Genomic DNA, 21,649 nt, shown 5'->3' with positions numbered 1-21,649 from the left:
TTCGTGAATTGCATACACGGCCGCAGGCAGCACAAGGGAAGATGCCGTCTGCCCACTGCGCCGCGTGCCTTTGGTGTCTTCTTCGCTCTGCTCGGTCCTTATAGGTGGAGGTGAAAGTTTCCAAGCCCTCTTGGCAGATGTTTCGCCATTTTCTCCGATCAGCAGCAGCGTGTTCGATGGCGTTGGATTCTATGCCACACTTTTTCAATGATGTTTTCAGTTGGTCCTTGAAACGTTTACGTGGACCCCCAGGGTTGCGTCTGCCCTCTGCAAGTTCCCCGTAGAGGACCTTGCGTGGGAGCCTTTCTGCTGGCATCCGGATGGTGTGACCAAGCCACCTAAGTTGTCTATTAGTTAGAATTATTTCAAGTGGGTCCATTTGAGTGCGCCTGCGTATCTCATTGTGTGGCACCCTGTGCCACCATTTTAAACCTAGTATACGCTGTAAGCAGTTGGTATGAAATGCTTCTAGCTTTTTCAGGTGGCGTCTATAAGGCACCCATGACTCGCTGCCATACAAGAGGATGGAGAGACAGATTGCTCTATAGACAGAAACCTTGGTGGTGGTGGTGAGGTTACGGTTCATAAAAACTCTGTGCGAGAGTCTACCAAAGGCTGCAGCAGCCAGACCAATGCGCCGTTGGACCTCACTTGTTAGGTCACAGGAGTCAGTGAGCACTGAGCCAAGATAAGTAAACTCTTGAGTGTTTTTCAGTGGCTGTTGGTTGATTGTGAACATTGGTGGTTCCTGAAGGTGTTCACATATGTTAAGTGCCTCTGTTTTGTATCCACCACGCCCCTTCCTATCAGCCAATGGGCATGCATTTTATCGAACAAAGGATCTGTTTTAGAACTAGGTTAGTGGTTTAAGGCAGACGATTTTCCTCCCTTCTTTCTTTCTTTTTTTTTTTTATATATATATAAATATACATATGTGTACACACATACATGCACACACACACACACACACACACATATATATATATATATACACATATATGTGTGATCGTTTATGTATATTCATGTTTATTTAATTTATTTATTTGTTTGTTTTCTATTGTTTTGTTAGTTTTAAAGCTATTTTGTATCGCTATCCTAGAGTAAGTTTTATTTTGTGAACACAGTTGTTTGCTATTTCTCGTCTACAGTTTAATAGATTTTGGGGTTCTTTAAAGTACAGGATAGCAAATTTTTCATGAAGGCATGATTTACATGGGTCATCTAAATGTCTGCACGTGGTAGCTTGTCTTATTATTTTCCATTCGACTACCGGCGAATGTCCGCTTTCTTTGAGTTCCCAGTATTTATTCGCTAGTGTTGTTTTTATACGGTGTTTTTTTTATTTTTGAATGTACTTTTGTGGTCATAGTATTGGGTTTTGAAATCTAAGGAAGTCATGCCTACGTAATATTTCTTGTTATTCGGGTTTTCTTTCGCAAATATTGTTGCTTATTATTGTTATTATTATTATTATTTCTGCTAGTGTTGGTTTTATTTTTGTCATGGTGTCTACTTTTTTTATTGTTTATTTTGTTCTTGTTTACATTGTTTTTATTTAGTATTTTGTTATGTGCTTTAATTATCATCTCTAAATTCTCGCAACAACTGTAAGATAACTTCAAGGTATTTTTAATGAAGATTTTGTGTAAGGGGTTGGTTGCGGGAAAGTGTTTTTCAATAATATGCACAAGTAAAAGTAGTGACAACCACATGTAAACGTGAGAATTTTTGTGTGCCAAGACGTGCACAAAAAATCTGTTAACAGATCGTTTGTAAACTAATTCATGAACATAAAGTATTAATTTTGTTTTTGTTGTTATTAAGAAAACGTAAATTTTTAATTATGGAAAGGAAAAGAATATTTAAAAAAATAAATTCTTTAAAAAATAATAACCAACAATGACCACACTTTTAAATGAGTTAAAATGCATAAATCATTTATCCAGTTAAGTGAAAGAATAACTTTTATTAGGTTTGTTTTACAATCCACAGAGGTATGAAAAAGTGGTCAAAAACAGATATATAACAAGAAAATGTTACCAAAAGCAAGTTACTTTTCTATCTACCTTGATAAATATTTGGTGTTGTAAATGTTTATACTGTTAAAAAAACAAATTGTGTCGAGCATTACATGAGAACAAGAAAAAATGGCCACAATGTTGCTTGAAGTCTCGGCAATGACTTAAAAATAAAAAATTATACAAAATAGTGGTAGAAACTCACTCGATAATTGTCACAGTAACTCGAAGACATTAAAATTAAATTTAATTATACTAATTAGTTTTATGTACTTGAAAACATAATTGTAATCTGTGCAAAATTTCCTTTCATATACTACAAGCCATATTTTGTTAATAATTTCTTTGAATTGTGTTGTGGTAGCCATCTTGGATTTCGTGGTTGCCATTTTGGATTTTTCCTGGTGTAATGATTGTAAATGATAATATCCATCAGAATAACATTTTGTGTGATGATACATGTAAAGCCTTACCTCCCATGTTTTAAATGTTTTTATGATGCTTCTACTTTAAGCCGTTAAGATGAAACTTAATTATGCTAATTAGTCTAATGTACGTGAAAACAATTTTGATCTGTAAAAAATTTCCTTTAATTTGGTATGCTACAAGCCATATTTTGTTAATAATTTCTTTTAATCGTGTAATCGTGCCCATTTGGATTTTGATCGCCATCTTGGATTTCCCGGTCACCATCTTGGATTTTTCATGATGTTATAATGGCAAATTATAATGTCCATCAGAATAATATTTCTTATGATGATAAAGCCTTACTTACCATTTTCTTAGCTTTTCTATGATGTTTCTACTTAAAGTTGTTAAAATTAAACTGGAATATGCTTATTAGTATGCTAATTAGTCCATAAGTGAGATAATCGTAAATAATGATAACTGAGCCTTCCTGTTATTATGATAATATGTTCAAAATTTTATATCTTTAAAAGATCTGAAGATACAACCTTTTAAAGATGGGTCAGTCTGTAAATTGTGCAAATTTCCTTTGATTTCCATTCATCCATGTATGAAGTATTGTTGCCACATTTGAGCTGGTGCATCTGTTACTAGTCTCTCCCTCTTGAACAGGGTTCAAAAAAAGAGTCACCAACCTAATAGGTCCTGCACTGTCAGCTAAGTTTCAACCGCTGTCCCATCAACTAAATGTTGCATCCCTCTGCCTGTTTTAAAAATACTTTAATGGTAGACACTCCAACGAACTACAAGCCCTCATATCCCCTTGACGTAAATTCCCTGATAAACCTGAAAGCAGCAAAATCCAACCCTACACAATAAAAATTCTTAGATGTATGAAAGCCTTTTACTCTTATAGTTTCTTCTCTAGGACTTTGGAATTCCCTTCTGAGTTCCTGCTTCCCTAACTCTACTGACATGCAGAAGTTCAAGTGTAATGTAAACGGACATCTTACTGCTCAGCTCCCGACATAGTACACCTACAAATTATGTCCCAGATAGTATTCCCCTACATCAAAGTGGCACTGTGCCTTGTTTGAGATGAAAATGCAAAAAAAAAAACAAAAAACACATATTACACTTTCCTTGCTTGGACAGAACACTATCAAAATGTAAAAACAGCATTGGTTTGGGAATGTAAATATGCACAAAATACTGACAGCTACTCCCCACCTTCACCTATCAAAACAGCCCTAAAAACAATTTCTTTTACAGTTATACATGTTAAAAATATCAATGTCTAACAGTCTAAAAGATTTATTTGCTCTTCTTCTAAGATAATTCTGTAGGGAGTATCTCCCTTTGTACTTTTTGTTTTAATTCCAATGTAAAAGAGAACGTCTCGTGCGTTTTTTTACTCTAAACTAACAATTCATGTTTCTGGTTATTTTTTACTATGGAGTATAAAGATTGAAGCAAGCGAGGTATGTACACTTGTCTAACCGTTTGATTATTTCTCTTCATTGGTTATGGGTCCAGTCAACATCTTGAAGATAATAGAACACGTGTGACAGTTTTTTTTTTTTTTTTGTTCAGCCATCTTGAATTTTGTTGTAGTGAAAGTTTTGTATTGCTTTTAAATGTACAATGGCGCTGGAAACAAAACTTAGTAACTTGGTGCCACTGAATGGTACAAATTATAATACTTGGAAGGTTCAATGTAAAATGGCTTTAAGGATGGTTTATGGAACATTGTTAATGAAACGGAAATCGTTCCCGATAAACGAATAGATTCTGCATCGCACGTAAAATATTTATCAAGAAGGGATTGTGCATTAGTGACGATTGTGCTATTGGTGGAAACTTCACTCTTATATTTACTTGGAGACCCTGACGATCCCGCAGTAGTGCGGGAGAAATTGTCTAATCAGTTTCAAAAGAAAACATGGGCGAACAAGTTAGCATTGAGAGAAAATTATATTCTCTTAAATTAAAAGACGGCGATTCCGTACATGAACACATCAAAACTATGATGGAAATATTTGATAAATTAGCAGTCATTGGCGATTCAATTGATGAGAAGGATAGAGTTTTTCATCTTCTGCTACTCTCCCAGACTCTTATAATATGTTGGTAACAGCACTCGAAGCAAGCCAGGACGTTTCTAAATGGGTGTTAGTCACTGAACGATTGCTGCATGGGAAACCAAGATTAAAGAGAGGGAACTAAATGATACCGAATTGAAAGCCATGGCGTCTAAACACCACATTAACAAAAGGGGGTCAAAGTGTTATCACTGTGGGAAGAATGGGTACATTAAACGTGATTGTCGCTTAAAAATAATGGCAATTTCAAGTCGAACCCTCGGAAAAAGAAAGTTTTTTTCACTAAGAAAACACAGGGTGAATCAAGTGACTAGTGATTGCGTTGTTGGACTCCTCACACATCATGCGTTATTATCCAAGGATAAAAGGAGCAACTGGATTGTGGACTCCGGAGCAACATGTCACATGTGTCATGATGTTGAGAAATTCATAAATTTCAGAAAATTGGATGTAACAGAGGAAATTACTTTTGGTGAGTGATTCTCTGTTTAGGCACTAGGAACAGGAACAATAGAACTGAATGTGAACGTACCAGATGGGAAATACCAAAAATGCAGGTTATATGATACTTTATATGTTCCTAAATTGTCTGACAATTTATTAAGTGTTTCTAGAGCCATTAAATCTGGAAAACATGTATTTTTGATAACTTAGGATGTCAAATACTGGATAACAGACAAAAAATAGTGACTACAGGTTCAAACATTGTGGGCATCTTTTATTTAAACTGAAGTGACGTAAATGAAGCAACCCATGCAGCGAACTCCTGCTTAGGTAGTATCACAAAAGAGGAGATCTGGCATAGACGTTTTGGCCACCTTGGAGAAAATAGTTTACAAAAACTAGTAAAGGACCAGCTCGTAACTGGCTTTGACTATGATGTAACCAAGGATATAAACTTTTGTGAACCTTGCGTCGATGGAAAACACTATCGTTCCTCATTTCCAAAATCTGGTGGAAAGCAAGCCACTCAACTCCTAGGAATCGTGCATAGCGATGTTTGTGGAAGGATAGAGACAAAATCGCTTGGTGGCGTTGAATATTTCATAACATTTATTGATGATAAATCAAGATTTGTTTGGATATACGTGCTCAAGCACAAGAGAGACGCATTTAAAATGTTCCCTAAGCCATGGTTGAGAAATTAACTTTGCAAAATATAAAAACCTACGCACTGACAATGGTGAAGAATACACTCAAGAGAATTTGAAGATTATTTGAAAAGAGAGGGTATTCAACATGAATATATTGTTCCCAAAACTCCAGAGCAAAATGGAGTAGCCGAAAGAATGAATCGAACATTAGTTGAAACAGTGCGAGCAATGTTATCAGATTTGAAGCTGCCTAAGAAATTTTGGGCAGAGGCCTTATCCACGGCTTCATATATTTGAAACCGGAGCCCAACAACTGCTGTACAAGGTATGACGCCATATGAAGTATTGAAGGGTCGCAAACCTAATGTGAAACATTTATGCATTTTTGGATGTAATGCTTTTGTCCACGTACCAAAGGATGAAAGATTTAAAATGGATTCCAAAGCAAAGAAAAGCATATTTCTTGGCTATGGTATTAGCGTAAAGGGGTACAGACTCTGATACCAGAAAATCTAGAGTATTCCATAGCAAAGATGTCATATTCAATGAAACAGGTTCAATAGCTGAACAGGAGGAAAAGGAAGTAGCAAATCCATCTCCAGTAGAAATTGAATATCAAGACAGCTATGATGATGATGATGATGACAACTTGCAGGAGGTGGAAGGACCTAGTGAAACACACACAGGAAACAGTACCTCAAAGATCATCAAGAATAAAGAAAACTCCAGATAGATATGGTGAATGGGTTTACATAGCTCATAGTTTAAATGACCCATTGACAATGAGAGAAGCACTTTCCAGTCCTGAGAAAAATGAATGGATGAAAGCAATGGAATTTCCTCCTTACATACTTATAAAGTATGGGATCTTATGGAATTGCCCAGTGGACGAAAAGCTATTGGTAGCAGACATACTAACAAAAGGACTTCTGAGCACACAGTTTATGAAGCTCAGGGAACTGTTAGGTCTTAAAGAACTGGAAATTTAGTCAGCAATTGGGGAAGGAGTGTTAAAAATATCAATGTCTAACAGTCTAAAAGAGTTATCTGCTCTTGTTCTAAGAAAATTCTGTAGGGATTATCTCCCTTTGTACTTTTTTGTTTTAATTCCAATGTAAATAAAAGAGAACGTCTTGTGCGTTTTTTTTTTTTTTTTTTTACTCTACGCTAACAATTCATGTTTCTGGTTATTTTTTACTATGGAGTATAAATATTGAAGCAAGCGAGGTATGTACTCTTATCTAACCGTGTGATTCTTCCTCTTCAATGCAATATTTAAGTTTCAATTTTTTAGCGATTATCAAGACTTTAATGATGTTATGTTTGTTTTTTGGGGTTTTTTTTTTGCATTTTTTATTCCTGTTGATGATTTGATTTAATTTTATATTCTTGACAGATTACCTAGGCTTCAAAGCTGTGATTTATTATGTCAACACTTTTTTAGAAATAAGTTAAAACACAAAAATATTATGCAAGTAGGTTTCAAAGTAAATTTTATTGCCCATGGAAGCATTTATTTGCTTTTTTGCCATTTTTACTTTCTGTGGTGTATTTTATTTAGAAGATGTGCTACAACTACTTTTAGAAAAAAAAATGCATGCAATATACTGAGAAGAAAAACGATGGCAGACTTGAAAAAAATACTGTCATCGGTAGAAGGTAGTTATCTACCACTGATTTTGCTCAATCTAAGAGAGAATAATTTCGAAAACTTCTGTTTTTACTCATTATTATTTTTCTAATAGACCATTTTTCATAATTTTTTCAAGTTATACTGATGTAGGCATGGCAAATAAGCATGTAATAATGTTTTTCCCTTAAATGCTTTTTTTATACTCAGCCAGTACCTGCAGGTTATTGCCCAAAACCAGCGCTAATCACCAGTAACCAACTGCTGGCAATCACAAACTGTGGCTTCCACTAGCTGCCACTGGAAAACAATGCCCAACAGAGGAAGCCAGATTATTACATTTGGGCCACAGCCTACAGTGTCCCCTATTTTCCAGGAACGGTAGTGGCCACCAACAACAACCGTAGTTTAATTTATTTTTGAGGGAGGTGGGATCTTTTAACAATTCTGCTCTGGATCTGTGTCATGTTGCTAGTTTAATACGCAAAAACATGTGAGTCAAGCAGAGAGTTAGGAAGGCAGATGTGAATCAGGTAATTTTTCCAGGAATCAACTCTGTGATCAGTTGTCTCCTTTAGGTCTACGGAAGTATATTCGAGCATACGTAGCAACATGTAAAATCCAGAGAACATTGTGACTCCAAAGGAAGACATGACCCATAAGAAGTAACATTTATATGTAAAATATAACTTGTCGACTGGTGTTTCCTTCGGAGGAAATCTTTATTACAGCATTTCAGATCTGAGAAAAGGGAACCAGTGGACATGGTATGTGCCTTATCTCAGCACCCCACAAAAAGAATTTACATTTTGTTAAAAAAGTTGTGTTCATCAACGTAGAATCATTGTTTCCTTTATACACACGTTTTGTTAACTGTTTGTTTAAAATGTCTAAACACTGACACATGCATACACAGAAAAGGACACATTTGCATGAACACAGATATATACATTCACAGGCAGATATATATAGGTCCTATAGATGCTTACACAACAGACTCCTTACATATACACACCACTATGTAACGTATTGATTTTTGCATTATGCATACATCAGAGCTACGTTATGTATACACAAGTTATATAGACAGTATGTAATATTTGTACAAAATTCATAATTTTATAAATTATTTTATTCAACTGTCTTCTTCTTTCTGTTTTTCTCATAAGAATATGGTCTTTGCTATACTTCATCTGATAATTTTTTATTTTTTTCCCTTCTAGCTTAATATAATTTTTAGACTTATATTTTATTGTTTCTTCATTAAATACTATTTTTATTCTGTTGTAGTCATTCCATTGTATAACTCCCAGAAAATTACCATTTGAAGAGATGGACCCAAGCTGTACAATAGGATTTTATTGTCGGAATCAAGAAGAATTTGATAAGTTCGTCAACCAAACTAGAGATGTAAGTAAATGATGTTTTTGCTTTCAAAACAAAAATATTGTGAAAAAAGATAATCAATAAAAAATTTAGGGAATAAATGATGTTGGTTAGAAAATCTGATTTTAGATTAGCATTATATAAAATTAATTTTATTTAAAAATTTTTTTGCCATATTAGAGTAAACATGTATATTTGGCATAGCTCTGGATATTAAATGTATCATGATTATGTTGATGGACCAAGTAGTCCATTTAAGTCATGGAGAGAATTGGTTTAGGACGATCTATTCATAAAAAGCACAAACAAAATGGCAATCTACAGAAAAGTTGGAGGTCATTCACGCAACAATTTTGTGAAATTTTTTGCAAAATTTTATTCACGCCAAACAGGTACTCATTGCCATTTAGATGTAAGAGGCTACTGAGAATTAGGGACCATACTTACAGACACATCCTATGTAGGGAGTGGAGCAGTGAGATGTCTGTTCACATAACATTTAAGTTTCTGCCTGTAAGTACAATCAGAAGTAGGGAAACAGGGAGCATGGGCGAATTCCAAAGGTTGCAGTCTGAGGAGAAAAACTATTAAAGTAGAAAGCTTTCCAGCATTTGGAGACATCTACCGTGAAGGCATGGTTGACAGTGCAGGGGCTTTTAGATTGGAGACTCTTTTGTGGATCTTATTTCATGAGAAATAGGAAGACTAGTAGTTGTAGGCTTCAGCCCAGATGTGACACCAATATTCCATGCATGATGTTTTTATAGAGATATAGGAAACTGTCTTCTTTATTCCAACTTTATAGAGATATAGGACATTGTCTTCAATTCATGTTACCTCTGAATGTTAGGTCGAAGAGTTTGAATGATGAATTTTCAGGTAGCCATGACAATCGATGGTTTAAATATTTACGGAACGCTTACCGGACATGCTATTAGTCATCTTTTTCTCCGTTTTTTTTTTCTTTTATCCTAAATTTACACACAATTTCTTATGAGATGTTTAAGGGACATGCTATTAGTCATCTTTTTCTCCGTTTTTTTTCTTTTATCCTAAATTTACACACAATTTCTTATGAGATGTTTAAGGGACATGCTATTAGTCATCTTTTTCTCCGTTTTTTTTCTTTTATCCTAAATTTACACACAATTTCTTATGAGATGTTTAAGGGACATGCTATTTTATTAGTCTTCTCCATCTTTTTCATCTTCGATGTTTTCTTATTTTTCATTGTATTTTTCGTATTCTTCATCTTTTTCGTATCATCTGCCATCTTTTTGTTGTTCAATCATTATCTGATGCCCATACATAAACACAGATGCTGGTTTTTTTTACTGACTGGCACACTGGTGGCTTCCTATTATTTGTTTCTTTCATTTCTTCCTTCTCCTACATAAAACTTATATTGACAAATTCTTATGGGAAGTTTACGGAATATGAAATTGATTGAATAATGGGTAGTCATCAGTTTAAATGCTTCAAAATTCCTTTCAATTTCTTTGAAATGTACATTCATAACATACTATCACCAAAGTTTTCAGATTGCCGCCATAGTTTGCACAGATTTTCACCTTCATTAACAAAACGTAACTGGGCATATCAAGAAGTATTTCAAAATAAATTTTATAATTAATAGTTTTTTAGAGATCATATGCTTTTAAAAATTGTGTATAAATAAACATGCCGGATCACACTCGGTCTCCTACCATTTTACTCATGGATGTATTTTGCAGAATACGGACTATGCTGAAGTACAAACATTATTTATTAACCCAGTCTTAACATGAGAAACACCTAAGAATTAAGTAAGCAATAATTATATACAGTAGAAGTACAGTATGTAAAATATGGCATGGTCCGTATTCTGAATACTTACATAACACATGTTGTGATGTAACAATTACACCAACGCAGTGAACTCTACATCTATCATGGCTGCCATTCATCAACACTTGACGACTGTGACAAAAAGTTAAGGCAGCCAGTGCACACAAGTAACTGCCTCAATACAGCAATAACTGATAGTGTCTGCCACAACTAACAGTAACTACCTAAAGAGATCACTATCCCCCCAATTACCGCAGATAAGTCACACCCGCTACGCCACTGGATGACAGTGATCGATACCAACTGCCGTGCACTAACAGTGACAGTTGTAAAGGCAATTACCTGCCCTAAAACAACTCTAATCACCAACAAGGACAGCCAGTGGATTCCACTAGCTACCACTGCCAGACAATGCAAGATAGTGGAATCTACTGCCTGCAATTGTTTTGAGTTGAGAATAACTATCACGACCAATTACATGTGTTCTGTGTTGATATTATTTTAGCTGTTTATCAATCATTTACAGAACTCATATACTAAATAATTAAAAGTTATTTTGTTTTCGGAGATGAGGACCATAGCTATTCTGGCTTTGTGTCATATTTCCACCAGGCAACACCAGTACATAGGTTCTGCTAGTTATATATTAGTGTTGGGACAATTGGAAAAATCGTAACTTTTGGAAAAAAATTTGTTTAATTTCCGAATCCAAAAAATAATTCCTTAAAAACACATGTTGAACTTAATTTCACATTGTTGGTACTCAAACGAAAATAATGAAAATATATTTTACTTTGCGCCAAAAAATAAAATAAAATTTTGGCTTTTGCCAGATCCATCAGTATTGACAAACCTGACAAAAATACTTTGATGAATTATCTGCCGTCAAGATTTTTCACACTTTTATGCTAGAAAATTTTTTGAACATTTCTTTGATGTCAGAATCTCCTGTCTGTTTAGTAGAGTTTACTGGCTGTAAAAGTAAATTCTCAATATGTGAATAAAACTTATAGCGAGTAATAAATAATTAAAGGTTATTAATACAATTGAGATAATTTTCTCACCTAAGTTTATATAGTTTATATTCCTTCCATGCACTATATACAGACAAATGCTGAAAATTTGTCCGCAAACAAAAATGTAAGTGCATATTTTTTTAAAAAGACATTTGAAAGAAATTTAAAATATATTTGACTATGATGTTTTATTTGTATATTTTGGTCATATTAAAACTTTTAGTTTCATATAAATATAGAAGTTAAGTATTTTACTATATAAAAATAATTATTGTTGTAATAGTAGTATGTGAAAGTCTTCAGCAAATCCTCTTAAAAGTGAGATTTTTTTTATGTATGAACACCCTAAAAATTTGTCAAGAAGGAAAATATGAATTCTTTTAGAATTTAGAGTTTCACATATAAATTTAACGTAAAAGGTGACTCAAATTTCTAAACTATTCTAATGTTTTAGAGCAATTAATAAAATTTGTTCAGCTAATTTCTGTGTGTTTTTAGGGGGGGTATTAACTGTTTTAAGTAGCAATACACAGGAAAAAAATTTAAATGGCTTAAAATATTTCAATATTGGTATATATAGAAAGAACTTGATAAGCTAAGAAAGAATCTTTTTAAATTTTTTAAATCAAATTAAAATCAAGGAAGAGAGTAAAAGTCCCTCCATGGGGCCACCTGTTACCTGTGGGTGGCAACCCGTAATGCCTAAGGATAGGATCTTGGTGGTTGAGCAGACCATGTTCAAGGTCTTATTAGGGCACAAGATGCAACATGCCACTTTGGCGCTTACTTGGACTAAGACAGGTGGTTGGATAGGCCCAATCCAAGAAAAACACAGCAAGAAAATATGCTCACGCTCCCCACATTAGGTAATAAACTGATTTAGTAAGTGGTGGCTGGAGGATCAATCAACTTGCTGAAGAATGGATAAAACACGGCTGGAAAACTAATATCTTTTCTAGAATTGAGGCCATTAGAAAAGACGAAGGAAACATGGGTGCTTGAGTCCATCAGCAGGAAGAGTATACTTCTCCTGTATTCTTGTTGTGTTGGGGTGAATGACCCCCCCCCCCCAACACTTCTCACATAGGGCTCCAAGGCGGGTGGGGAGCAGGAGAAATGAAAAATACAAAATATGTAAATGGCAAATAAAAAGCCTCAAAAAATAAACCATTGTGACGTTTCAGACAAATCCAGTTCAGATTCAAAATCAGAATCACAAAACCAAAATCTTGTTCAAAATTTACCTTATTTCATAATTATTGAAGTAACCGAAGGAAAACGATAACAAAAGTGTCTCCCTTCAAAATAGAGAAAATTTTCTCAAGTATCAAACCAAAAATGGTCAAGAAACTAAATAACGGTACATTACTACTGGAAATAGAAAGCCAAAAACATATAGAAATCTTCAAATGGAGACTTTTTAACAACCAAAAGTAAAAATATACCCCCCACAAATACGATACAAACTCCTACATCCTAACTTTTAATACCCATCAAATCCCGAGTAACATCAAAATATGAAAATATAAGCATAGAACTATACATACCAAACCCTCTCAGATGCTACAACTGTCAAAGATACGGACACCATCGAGACCGGTGTACACGCTCCCCAGTATGCATGAGGTGTTGAGAAACTGAGACCCATACAGATTACCAAAAAGAGCCAAAATGTACCAACTGCACAAAAAGGCCATAGTGCAAACTCAAAAGAATGCGAGAAATGGAAGAAAGAAAAAAAAATTAATGAAATAAAATATACCAAAAATATAACCTTCCAAGAAGCTTGTAATCTAGCCAAAAATATAAAATACTCTGAAATATCAATAAACACATACAGCATACCACCAAACCAAATAACCAAACAACAAAAGCAAACCTATTGAGCATCAAACCAGAAGACATGAAATTACTCAATGAAATAAGGGAACTAATGGAAGAGTTAAAAAAAACTACAAAACAAATGTACATTGAAAATAAAGATTACAAAACTGAACAAAACTCCCAAACCAAAACTCAACTCAAAAGACCCACAAAACTCCAAAGTACTACAACACCCACAGAAACAACCCCTCTCACCAAAAAACAAAAAAACAAAAAAACAAACACATAAAAGGTTTCCATGAAGGAAAAGGAAACAAACTATCAACCAACAAAGAAGCTAAAACCAAATAAACAGACCAAAAACTCACCCTCCCGTTTTAGTTATCTCCTACAAAACAACATTAAAATAACAGAAACAAAAAATATAGCAAATCTTCTTGCTGAAACCTTTCAAAACAATTCCTCCAGTAAAAATTACAGTCAGTCCGTCCATAAGACGAAACAAGATACAGAAAAAAAGATAAACAAATTAAATTTCAATTCAAACAGCAAAGAAGAATACAACTATCCTTTTACTAAAAATGGACTCTTAAAAGCCATAAACGAAGCACATAATACAACTACTGGTGTGGATGAGATACATTCAGTTTCTGACACAACTTCCTCCCAAATCAATAACACGTCTTTTAAACACTCTCAACAAAATATGGTTCAAGGGAAAACTACCCAATAATTGGAAACATGCTATTGTGATGTCCATCCCTAAGCCAGAGAAAGACAATTCAGATCCACAAAATTTCAGACCATTTGCATTGACAAGTTGTCTTTTCAAAATATTTGAAAGAACAACTCAATTACCAACCTATAAAGTAGTTTTAGACACAAAAGAGGAACAATGGACAACATAGTACGATTGGAAACCTTTATCAAAGAAGCATTCATTAAAAAAGAACATGCAATAGCTATCTTTTTTGATTTAGAAAAGGCATATGATACAACATGGCGATAGGGTATAATAAAAGACCTTTACAACCTTGGATTAAAGGGCAGACAACCCATACTGATAAAAGATTTTTATCTGATAGAAGTTTTAAAGTAAGAATCGGACCCACCCTATCAGACACAAAAATACAGGAAGAAGGAGTCCCACAAGGATGTATTTTATCAGTTATGCTATTTAATATATGAATTAATAATATTGTAAATTGTCTAAACAGTGAGATAAATGGCTCCTTATATGTGGATGACCTTGTAATCTGCCATAGATCCAAAAATATTCATACTTCAGAACGCCAACTACAAATGTGCATAAACAAACTAACACAATGGACAACAGAAAATGGCTTTAAATTTTCAACAACCAAAGCTAAATGTGTCCATTTCTGTAATCATAGAAAAATGCACAATGACCCTACTCTCAACCTAAAAGGAACAAAATCAAAATAGCTGATCAACATGAATTTTTGGGACTTATTTTTGATAAAAAAAACTCTCCTTCATCCCTCCCTTATGCATTCAAAACCTCTCTGTTAGAAAGCTTATGAACCCCCACTAAAATTGAGATGTGAAAAATTAGGCTTACAATATTATCTAAAACTAAAATCAAATCCCCCCCTCCAAATTCTGCCTACTTTCAATCCCAACTACTCACTCAAAAAAAAAAATCCCCCAAAAACTACACATTAAAAAAAAAAAAAAGAAAAAATGCAATTAAATCCTTTGGTCTCTACATGGAAGAAACAATAAAACCGCTTACAGACAACTCGCTAGATCAAACCAGCATTCACAAGGAAAATCCCACACAAATCCCACCCTGGCTGTTAAATCAACCTAAAGTCATACTAAACCTGACAATATATTCTCAAACTATAGAGAAAAACTAAACAACATTCTAGATTCTTACCCAAATTGGACACACATTTACACGGATGGTTCCAAAGATCAAAACAAAGTGGGATGTGCCGCTATTTCAGAAAACACTATTCAGCAGAAAAGGTTACCAAATAACTATAAACTATATAAATAACTATAATAAATATAGTGCAGAAATTACAGCCATAAACCTGACTCTAGATATCATCATCAACCAAAACTCCAAAAAATTAATATTTGTAGACTCATTATCAGTATTAGAATCATTAAAAAATCAAAAATTAAACAATCCCTTACTAATCAAACTCTTACAAAAGATCCATTCTATCATGCAACACAAAACTTTCTTCCTCTCGTGGATTCCTAGTCATTATGGTTTCCGTGGAAATGAAAAAGTTGACATGGCGGCCAAAAATTCCTTAAAACTTCAAATAAGCAACATAAATGTCCCATACATGGACTACAGACCTTCAATAAACAATTTTATCACAAAAAAATGGCAAGAAAACTGGAACAATTGCCAAAACAACACTCTTTCAAATTACCCCTATACTTAAAAAAACCTTCTAAATACCAGAAAATCACGTAAAGAAGAAGTAATCTTATCACGTATCCGGATAGGACACACATAAATAACTCACTCCTACATACTAAAAGGTGAAGAACCTCCCAAATGCATACCATGTCACGAACCTTATACTGTGAAACACTTTTTACTTGATTGCTATGACCTCACACAAATTCATCAATGCTACTACAAGGCCGCATACCTAAAAGAACTCTCTGAAAAAGAAAACCATTCTAAATTTCTTAAAAAGAGCAAATCTTTACCATAAAATATAAATACCATCAATAACAAACTATGCCAAAACATTGCCTAGCGAAAATCAACTCTACGAGGGGCGTGCAATAAGTAAGACCCCTGACCTACTTTCCATAGCAGTAGAGCAACGAAACTTGGCACAGTTATTAGGCTTTCTCTACATAGGAACCACCCAGTTATGTATTTCTCTCAGCGTTTGATGCAGCTCTGGAGACCGTTTTTGTAGAACACCCCAGGTTGGTCCTCCAACCACGACGACGTGACCCAGAAATCAAAGCTGCATCATCTGGGAAACGCTTTCCTTTCAAAAACAAATTCATGGCTGGGAAGAGGTGAAAGTCAGAGGGTGCAAGGTCAGGAGAGTAAGGAGGATGGGGAAGGATTTCATAACCACATGCCCGTGCTTCTGATCTGGCGACATGCAAGTTGTGTACCGGAGCGTTGTCCTGCAGGAGGAGGGTGCCTTTGCTGATCTTGCCCCGCCTCTTGATTTTGATAGCTTCCCTTAATTTCCTCAAAAGTGAAACATAATAGGCTCCTGTAATTGTGGTACCCTTTGCCAGGAAATCTATCATCACTACTCTGTCCTGGTCTCAGAAGACTGTGAGCATGACCTTGCCAGCGGAGGGCTGCACCCTTGCCTTCTTTGGAGGTGGTGATTTCAAGTGCTTCCACTGCATTGACTGGGCTTTAATCTCTTGATCATAGTGATGGACCCAGGTTTCATCCTGTGTAATCAGTCTTTTGAAAAACTTTGACTCCTCTTCTTGGCACATCTCCAAATTCATCTTTGAGCACTCGACGCGTTCTCGCTTTTGGAATGGTGTGAGCAACCTGGGAATCCATCTGGCAGCCACCTTAATCATATGCAAATGGTCATGAATGATAGTTTCCACAGACCCTGTACTAATCTTGACATCTTGGGCTATTTGGCGAATAGTAATGCGCCAATCTTCCAAAATGGCAGCCTCAACTTGACATCAATGGCAGAAGGGGGTGGCGACTAGGTCTGGGAGCTGTTTCCACAGACTTCCGGCCATGTTTGAATTCACGATGCCAGCGTTTGACAAGGTCATATGATGGGACATTATCACCATAAGTTTCTTTCATTTCATCAAAAGTCTCCTGTGGTGTGCGTCCTTTCGAATACAAAAACCGGATCACTGCTCGACATTCAACAGGCTCCATTTCACACCTGACTCAGTTCAAACACCTGTAAAACAGAAACCACAATTAGTTCAGAGCTGTAATTTGCCACATAACCCATAGATATATAAATCATTGCACATGCAAAATTTCAGCTAGATCAGACGACTGGAAGTGGGTCAGGGGCATTACTTATTGCACACCCCTAGTAAAAGTATCAGAAATTTAAATCTTGTATACAGCATTAAATGATCCAAAGACGGTTTGATATTTTGGATAAACAAACAAACCAAAGAAAACAAATCTGTGCTGACATATTGCCAAGGGTAGCTTGAGGTTTCATGCTAGCGCATCGATTTGTTAGGGATACTTGACTGATATTTTTGGTAAGTGTGACAATTAAGCACTATCTTCAATGTCTTTGTTCAACTCTACCCAATACAGAACTAACCAGGCTCTTAGTCTGGTTTTCTCAACTCCTTGATGTGATGCATGAAGTTCTTCCAATATAGCTCATAGAGAAGCTGGTATAATGATATTATTGCAAAATACCTTGAACCTCAATCTCATCTCTAAAGTTCCAAAACAGTAAGAGGCAACTTGTGCAGTGAATTCGATTTGCAGGTCAGCTGGACATTACCATATTTACAAGTTCTTTTAGTAATGGGTCTTGCAATGTCTCAACCCTGATGTTCTCTATTCTGGTTGGTGAAAAATTAAGGTAGTTCACCATAATCCCTTCAACGTGCTTGCTAGGCCTAGGTGATACGCGTGATCGGCTCGATCTTGGCTTTGTATTTTTTTATGATGCTTGGTCATCATTTGTTTGCACCTGATGATTTTTGAACTGTCTGTATTCACTGACTTCACTAACTCCTGTGATGTCTGTAGTCCTATCAACATGGGTCATTTTGAATTCACAACATGGAATGTTGCACTGCCAAATTTGTTGCCGAGTCTTACTCGGCATGTTCTTTCCTGGTCAATCGTTGTTTCATTGAATGCAATTAATCGTATAGCTGAGTGGTACTCCATGTAGTTTTTGTATATTTCCTTGGATAAAAGGTTGCTTATCAACCTTTGCATTGATGTCTATTTGCATCTGACTATTGCCAATTTTTAATTTAGGATATGCCTCGATAGTGGATGATGGCAATTGCTGAATGGAGTAGAAATAAATGTCTTCTCTTGAACGACTAATGTTACTTTAGATTCGTCTGTTTTTATGCTACAGTGGTGGTGTCGTTCTTTTCTGTACTTGTTTCTTATCTCCCAATTTGAAGCAGCAAACATTGGCAAAGTGTCCTTTTTTTGTTGCATATAATGCACGATTTTCCTTTTGCTGGGCAATCTCCTCGAGGATGTCCTTTGCCACAATATCCACACTGTGTAGTTTTTTTTACTACTCCTTGTCTGCATTGCATGTGTATTGCTCTTTTCCACTGAGGTGCATATCGCTTCAACTTGCTTGTACGTCGCCTCCTCTGTCTCTACTTGCATGGCACTCTTGCTATAGTCATTACCTTCTATGATTAAGGATTTCTGCGCTGACTTTAGATAAATTCTGAATATGAAGAGATCGACTACAATTTGGTCATATTCACATTGTTTGGCTATTTGACAAAACCACTTCAAAAATGAGTGTGCCGATTCATACAAATTTTGTCTGCACTGCAATTCATGTCTTGCCACGCAAAAATTCGATCCTGGGTTCACATACTGGGTTTAATGTAGTTTTTAACTGTCTTTTCTTCAAGCCGAAAGACGAATGTGTCACTTATTTCTTGTCTTTCAACATATGCCCATAACAAAAGATATCTAACTTTAATATCATCGTTAACATTGTGCATTCGACCTTCAAAATGAAGTTTGACTTGCCGAATAAATCTGTCCATCGATTTGGTGAGGTTTGCACTGGACCAATCTATTCTTGATGGTGGAACTTGGGATGAAGCTGCCATGCTAAATAATATTGATTTGGTATAATCTTACCTTTCATGTTTAGCAGCTACGTATGTGGAAGTCTTTTTTTTTTTTTTTTTTTTTTTTTTTTTTTTTTAACTTGTGTAGAAAAAAACAAATGTCATTGCTTTTTCATTATTTCTAATTTGATTCATTTTGGTAAAAAAATATGTCCTTGTGTTATATAGTGTTATTATTAAAAGATGACGTATGTATTTGTATTGTTCTTTTTGAGAGTCTTACCAGAGATTAGTGTTGTAAGAAGATATAAGAGATATTAACATTGTTAGAGAAGAGATGTTGACATTAACAAGTATATATAAAGAGAGGGAAATATAAATACATTTTGGAGAAAATTTGATATCTAGATAGATAGACCGATAGTTTGACATTTATACTTTTGACAGTTCTGTGAACAGGAGTGTCTCTATAACATTTATACTCTGACACATATAATTTCTAACACATATTTTAGATGATGGTTTTATCAAGGTTCTTATAACATAAATGGACAATACCTTTTCTGTTGAATAACAACAATGCAGATACAAAAACACATGATGATACGTTTATTTCTTCTTCGACCGATCGAACATGATTTTACCTCAGGGATTCAAAGTTGTTACATGGTTATTTCTAAAAGCCTCTCACTTCTAGAGGGTGCCTTGACTCTAACGGAGAATCAATCTGAACCTCTCTGCTTCTCTCCACTGACTGATTCCGATTCTCACTTATCTACCTAAATTCATAACTCATGACGTCATTGCATGACCGAGCACGTGTATATGAGACTCATGGCATGAATCCTTCTCTAACCTAATTTTACGTAATTCACTTTACAATAACATTTTCCATTTTATTTGTTTCATTAAGGAATTTAACCTATTTGTTAATTCTGTAACACAAATTTCTATTATGTTTTCTTTCTAAGAATGTAAATAGTTTCTATCCAAATTGTATTTATTAAATATTTAACAGAATCAACTATTTAACTGGACATTTATAACATTCTGTGTCTATTTTAACTTATGATTGGAATTCTCAATTCCAAGTATAGCTTCGCAAGTTCGAATCCTTGACTATCCTATTTCATATTTACATTTAACTGATTCCTTATTTTTATACTTACATGAAAAGGGGACAGCCCTTATCATGTAACACTTGTAATCCCACTCCTGACCCCATGTCATGTTGGGAAGGTTAATCTATAGGATGGCTGTGATAAAGAATGGATAAGAAAGAATGAGAGCTAAAGAATACAGGCTTTATTTACAAAAGACACCATGACAGCAATTGTACAAGAGAAGAAACTCTTCCTATCTTCCGATTCGTATAAAGAACTCAACTAATACAACAACCAACCTAAATTAATAATTAATCTAAACATGTAACTAATTTTTAGTCATATACATTTGAAAAAGCAAGAAAATTAAATATGGTGAAATTGAATTAGGTGTAAGATGGAAGAGATGGGAGCTGCAAAACTGTTTTTACTACTTGATTATAAGACAAACTGCTTTTACTACTTGATTGTGAGACAAACTGCTTTTACTACTTGATTGTGAGACAAACTGCTTTTACTACTTGATTGTGAGACAAACTGCTTTTACTACTTGATTGTGAGACAAACTGCTTTTACTACTTGATTGTGAGACAAACTGCTTTTACTACTTGATTGTGAGACAAACTGCTTTTACTACTTGATTGTGAGACAAACTGCTTTTACTACTTGATTGTGAGACAAACTGCTTTTACTACTTGATTGTGAGACAAACTGCTTTTACTACTTGATTGTGAGACAAACTGCTTTTACTACTTGATTGTGAGACAAACTGCTTTTACTACTTGATTGTGAGACAAACTGCTTTTACTACTTGATTGTGAGACAAACTGCTTTTACTACTTGATTGTGAGACAAACTGCTTTTACTACTTGATTGTGAGACAAACTGCTTTTACTACTTGATTGTGAGACAAACTGCTTTTACTACTTGATTGTGAGACAAACTGCTTTTACTACTTGATTGTGAGACAAACTGCTTTTACTACTTGATTGTGAGACAAACTGCTTTTACTACTTGATTGTGAGACAAACTGCTTTTACTACTTGATTGTGAGACAAACTGCTTTTACTACTTGATTGTGAGACAAACTGCTTTTACTACTTGATTGTGAGACAAACTGCTTTTACTACTTGATTGTGAGACAAACTGCTTTTACTACTTGATTGTGAGACAAACTGCTTTTACTACTTGATTGTGAGACAAACTGCTTTTACTACTTGATTGTGAGACAAACTGCTTTTACTACTTGATTGTGAGACAAACTGCTTTTACTACTTGATTGTGAGACAAACTGCTTTTACTACTTGATTGTGAGACAAACTGCTTTTACTACTTGATTGTGAGACAAACTGCTTTTACTACTTGATTGTGAGACAAACTGCTTTTACTACTTGATTGTGAGACAAACTGCTTTTACTACTTGATTGTGAGACAAACTGCTTTTACTACTTGATTGTGAGACAAACTGCTTTTACTAC

The 21,649-nt window shown here is 34.9% G+C and overlaps 1 protein-coding gene across 2 annotated transcripts in view; it reads left to right on the top strand.

Annotated features, from left to right (window-relative positions):
• The window catches only part of LOC145256618 (uncharacterized), a 121,370-nt gene that overhangs the window by 76,726 nt on the left and 22,995 nt on the right, over positions 1-21,649 (top strand). For both annotated transcript variants that reach the window (XM_080115589.1, XM_080115588.1), the window contains exon 8: positions 8,543-8,662. In XM_080115589.1, coding sequence (XP_079971715.1) covers positions 8,543-8,662 — 120 coding nt within the window. The remainder of the gene's footprint in view (positions 1-8,542; positions 8,663-21,649) is intronic.

Source organism: Euprymna scolopes, chromosome 3 (assembly GCF_053919585.1).
Source record: "Euprymna scolopes isolate OS-2025 chromosome 3, ASM5391958v1, whole genome shotgun sequence".
Classification (NCBI taxonomy): Eukaryota; Metazoa; Mollusca; class Cephalopoda; order Sepiida; family Sepiolidae; genus Euprymna; species Euprymna scolopes.
The sequence above is the reverse complement of the archived record's forward strand: the minus strand, read 5'-3'. Positions and strand labels throughout refer to the sequence as shown.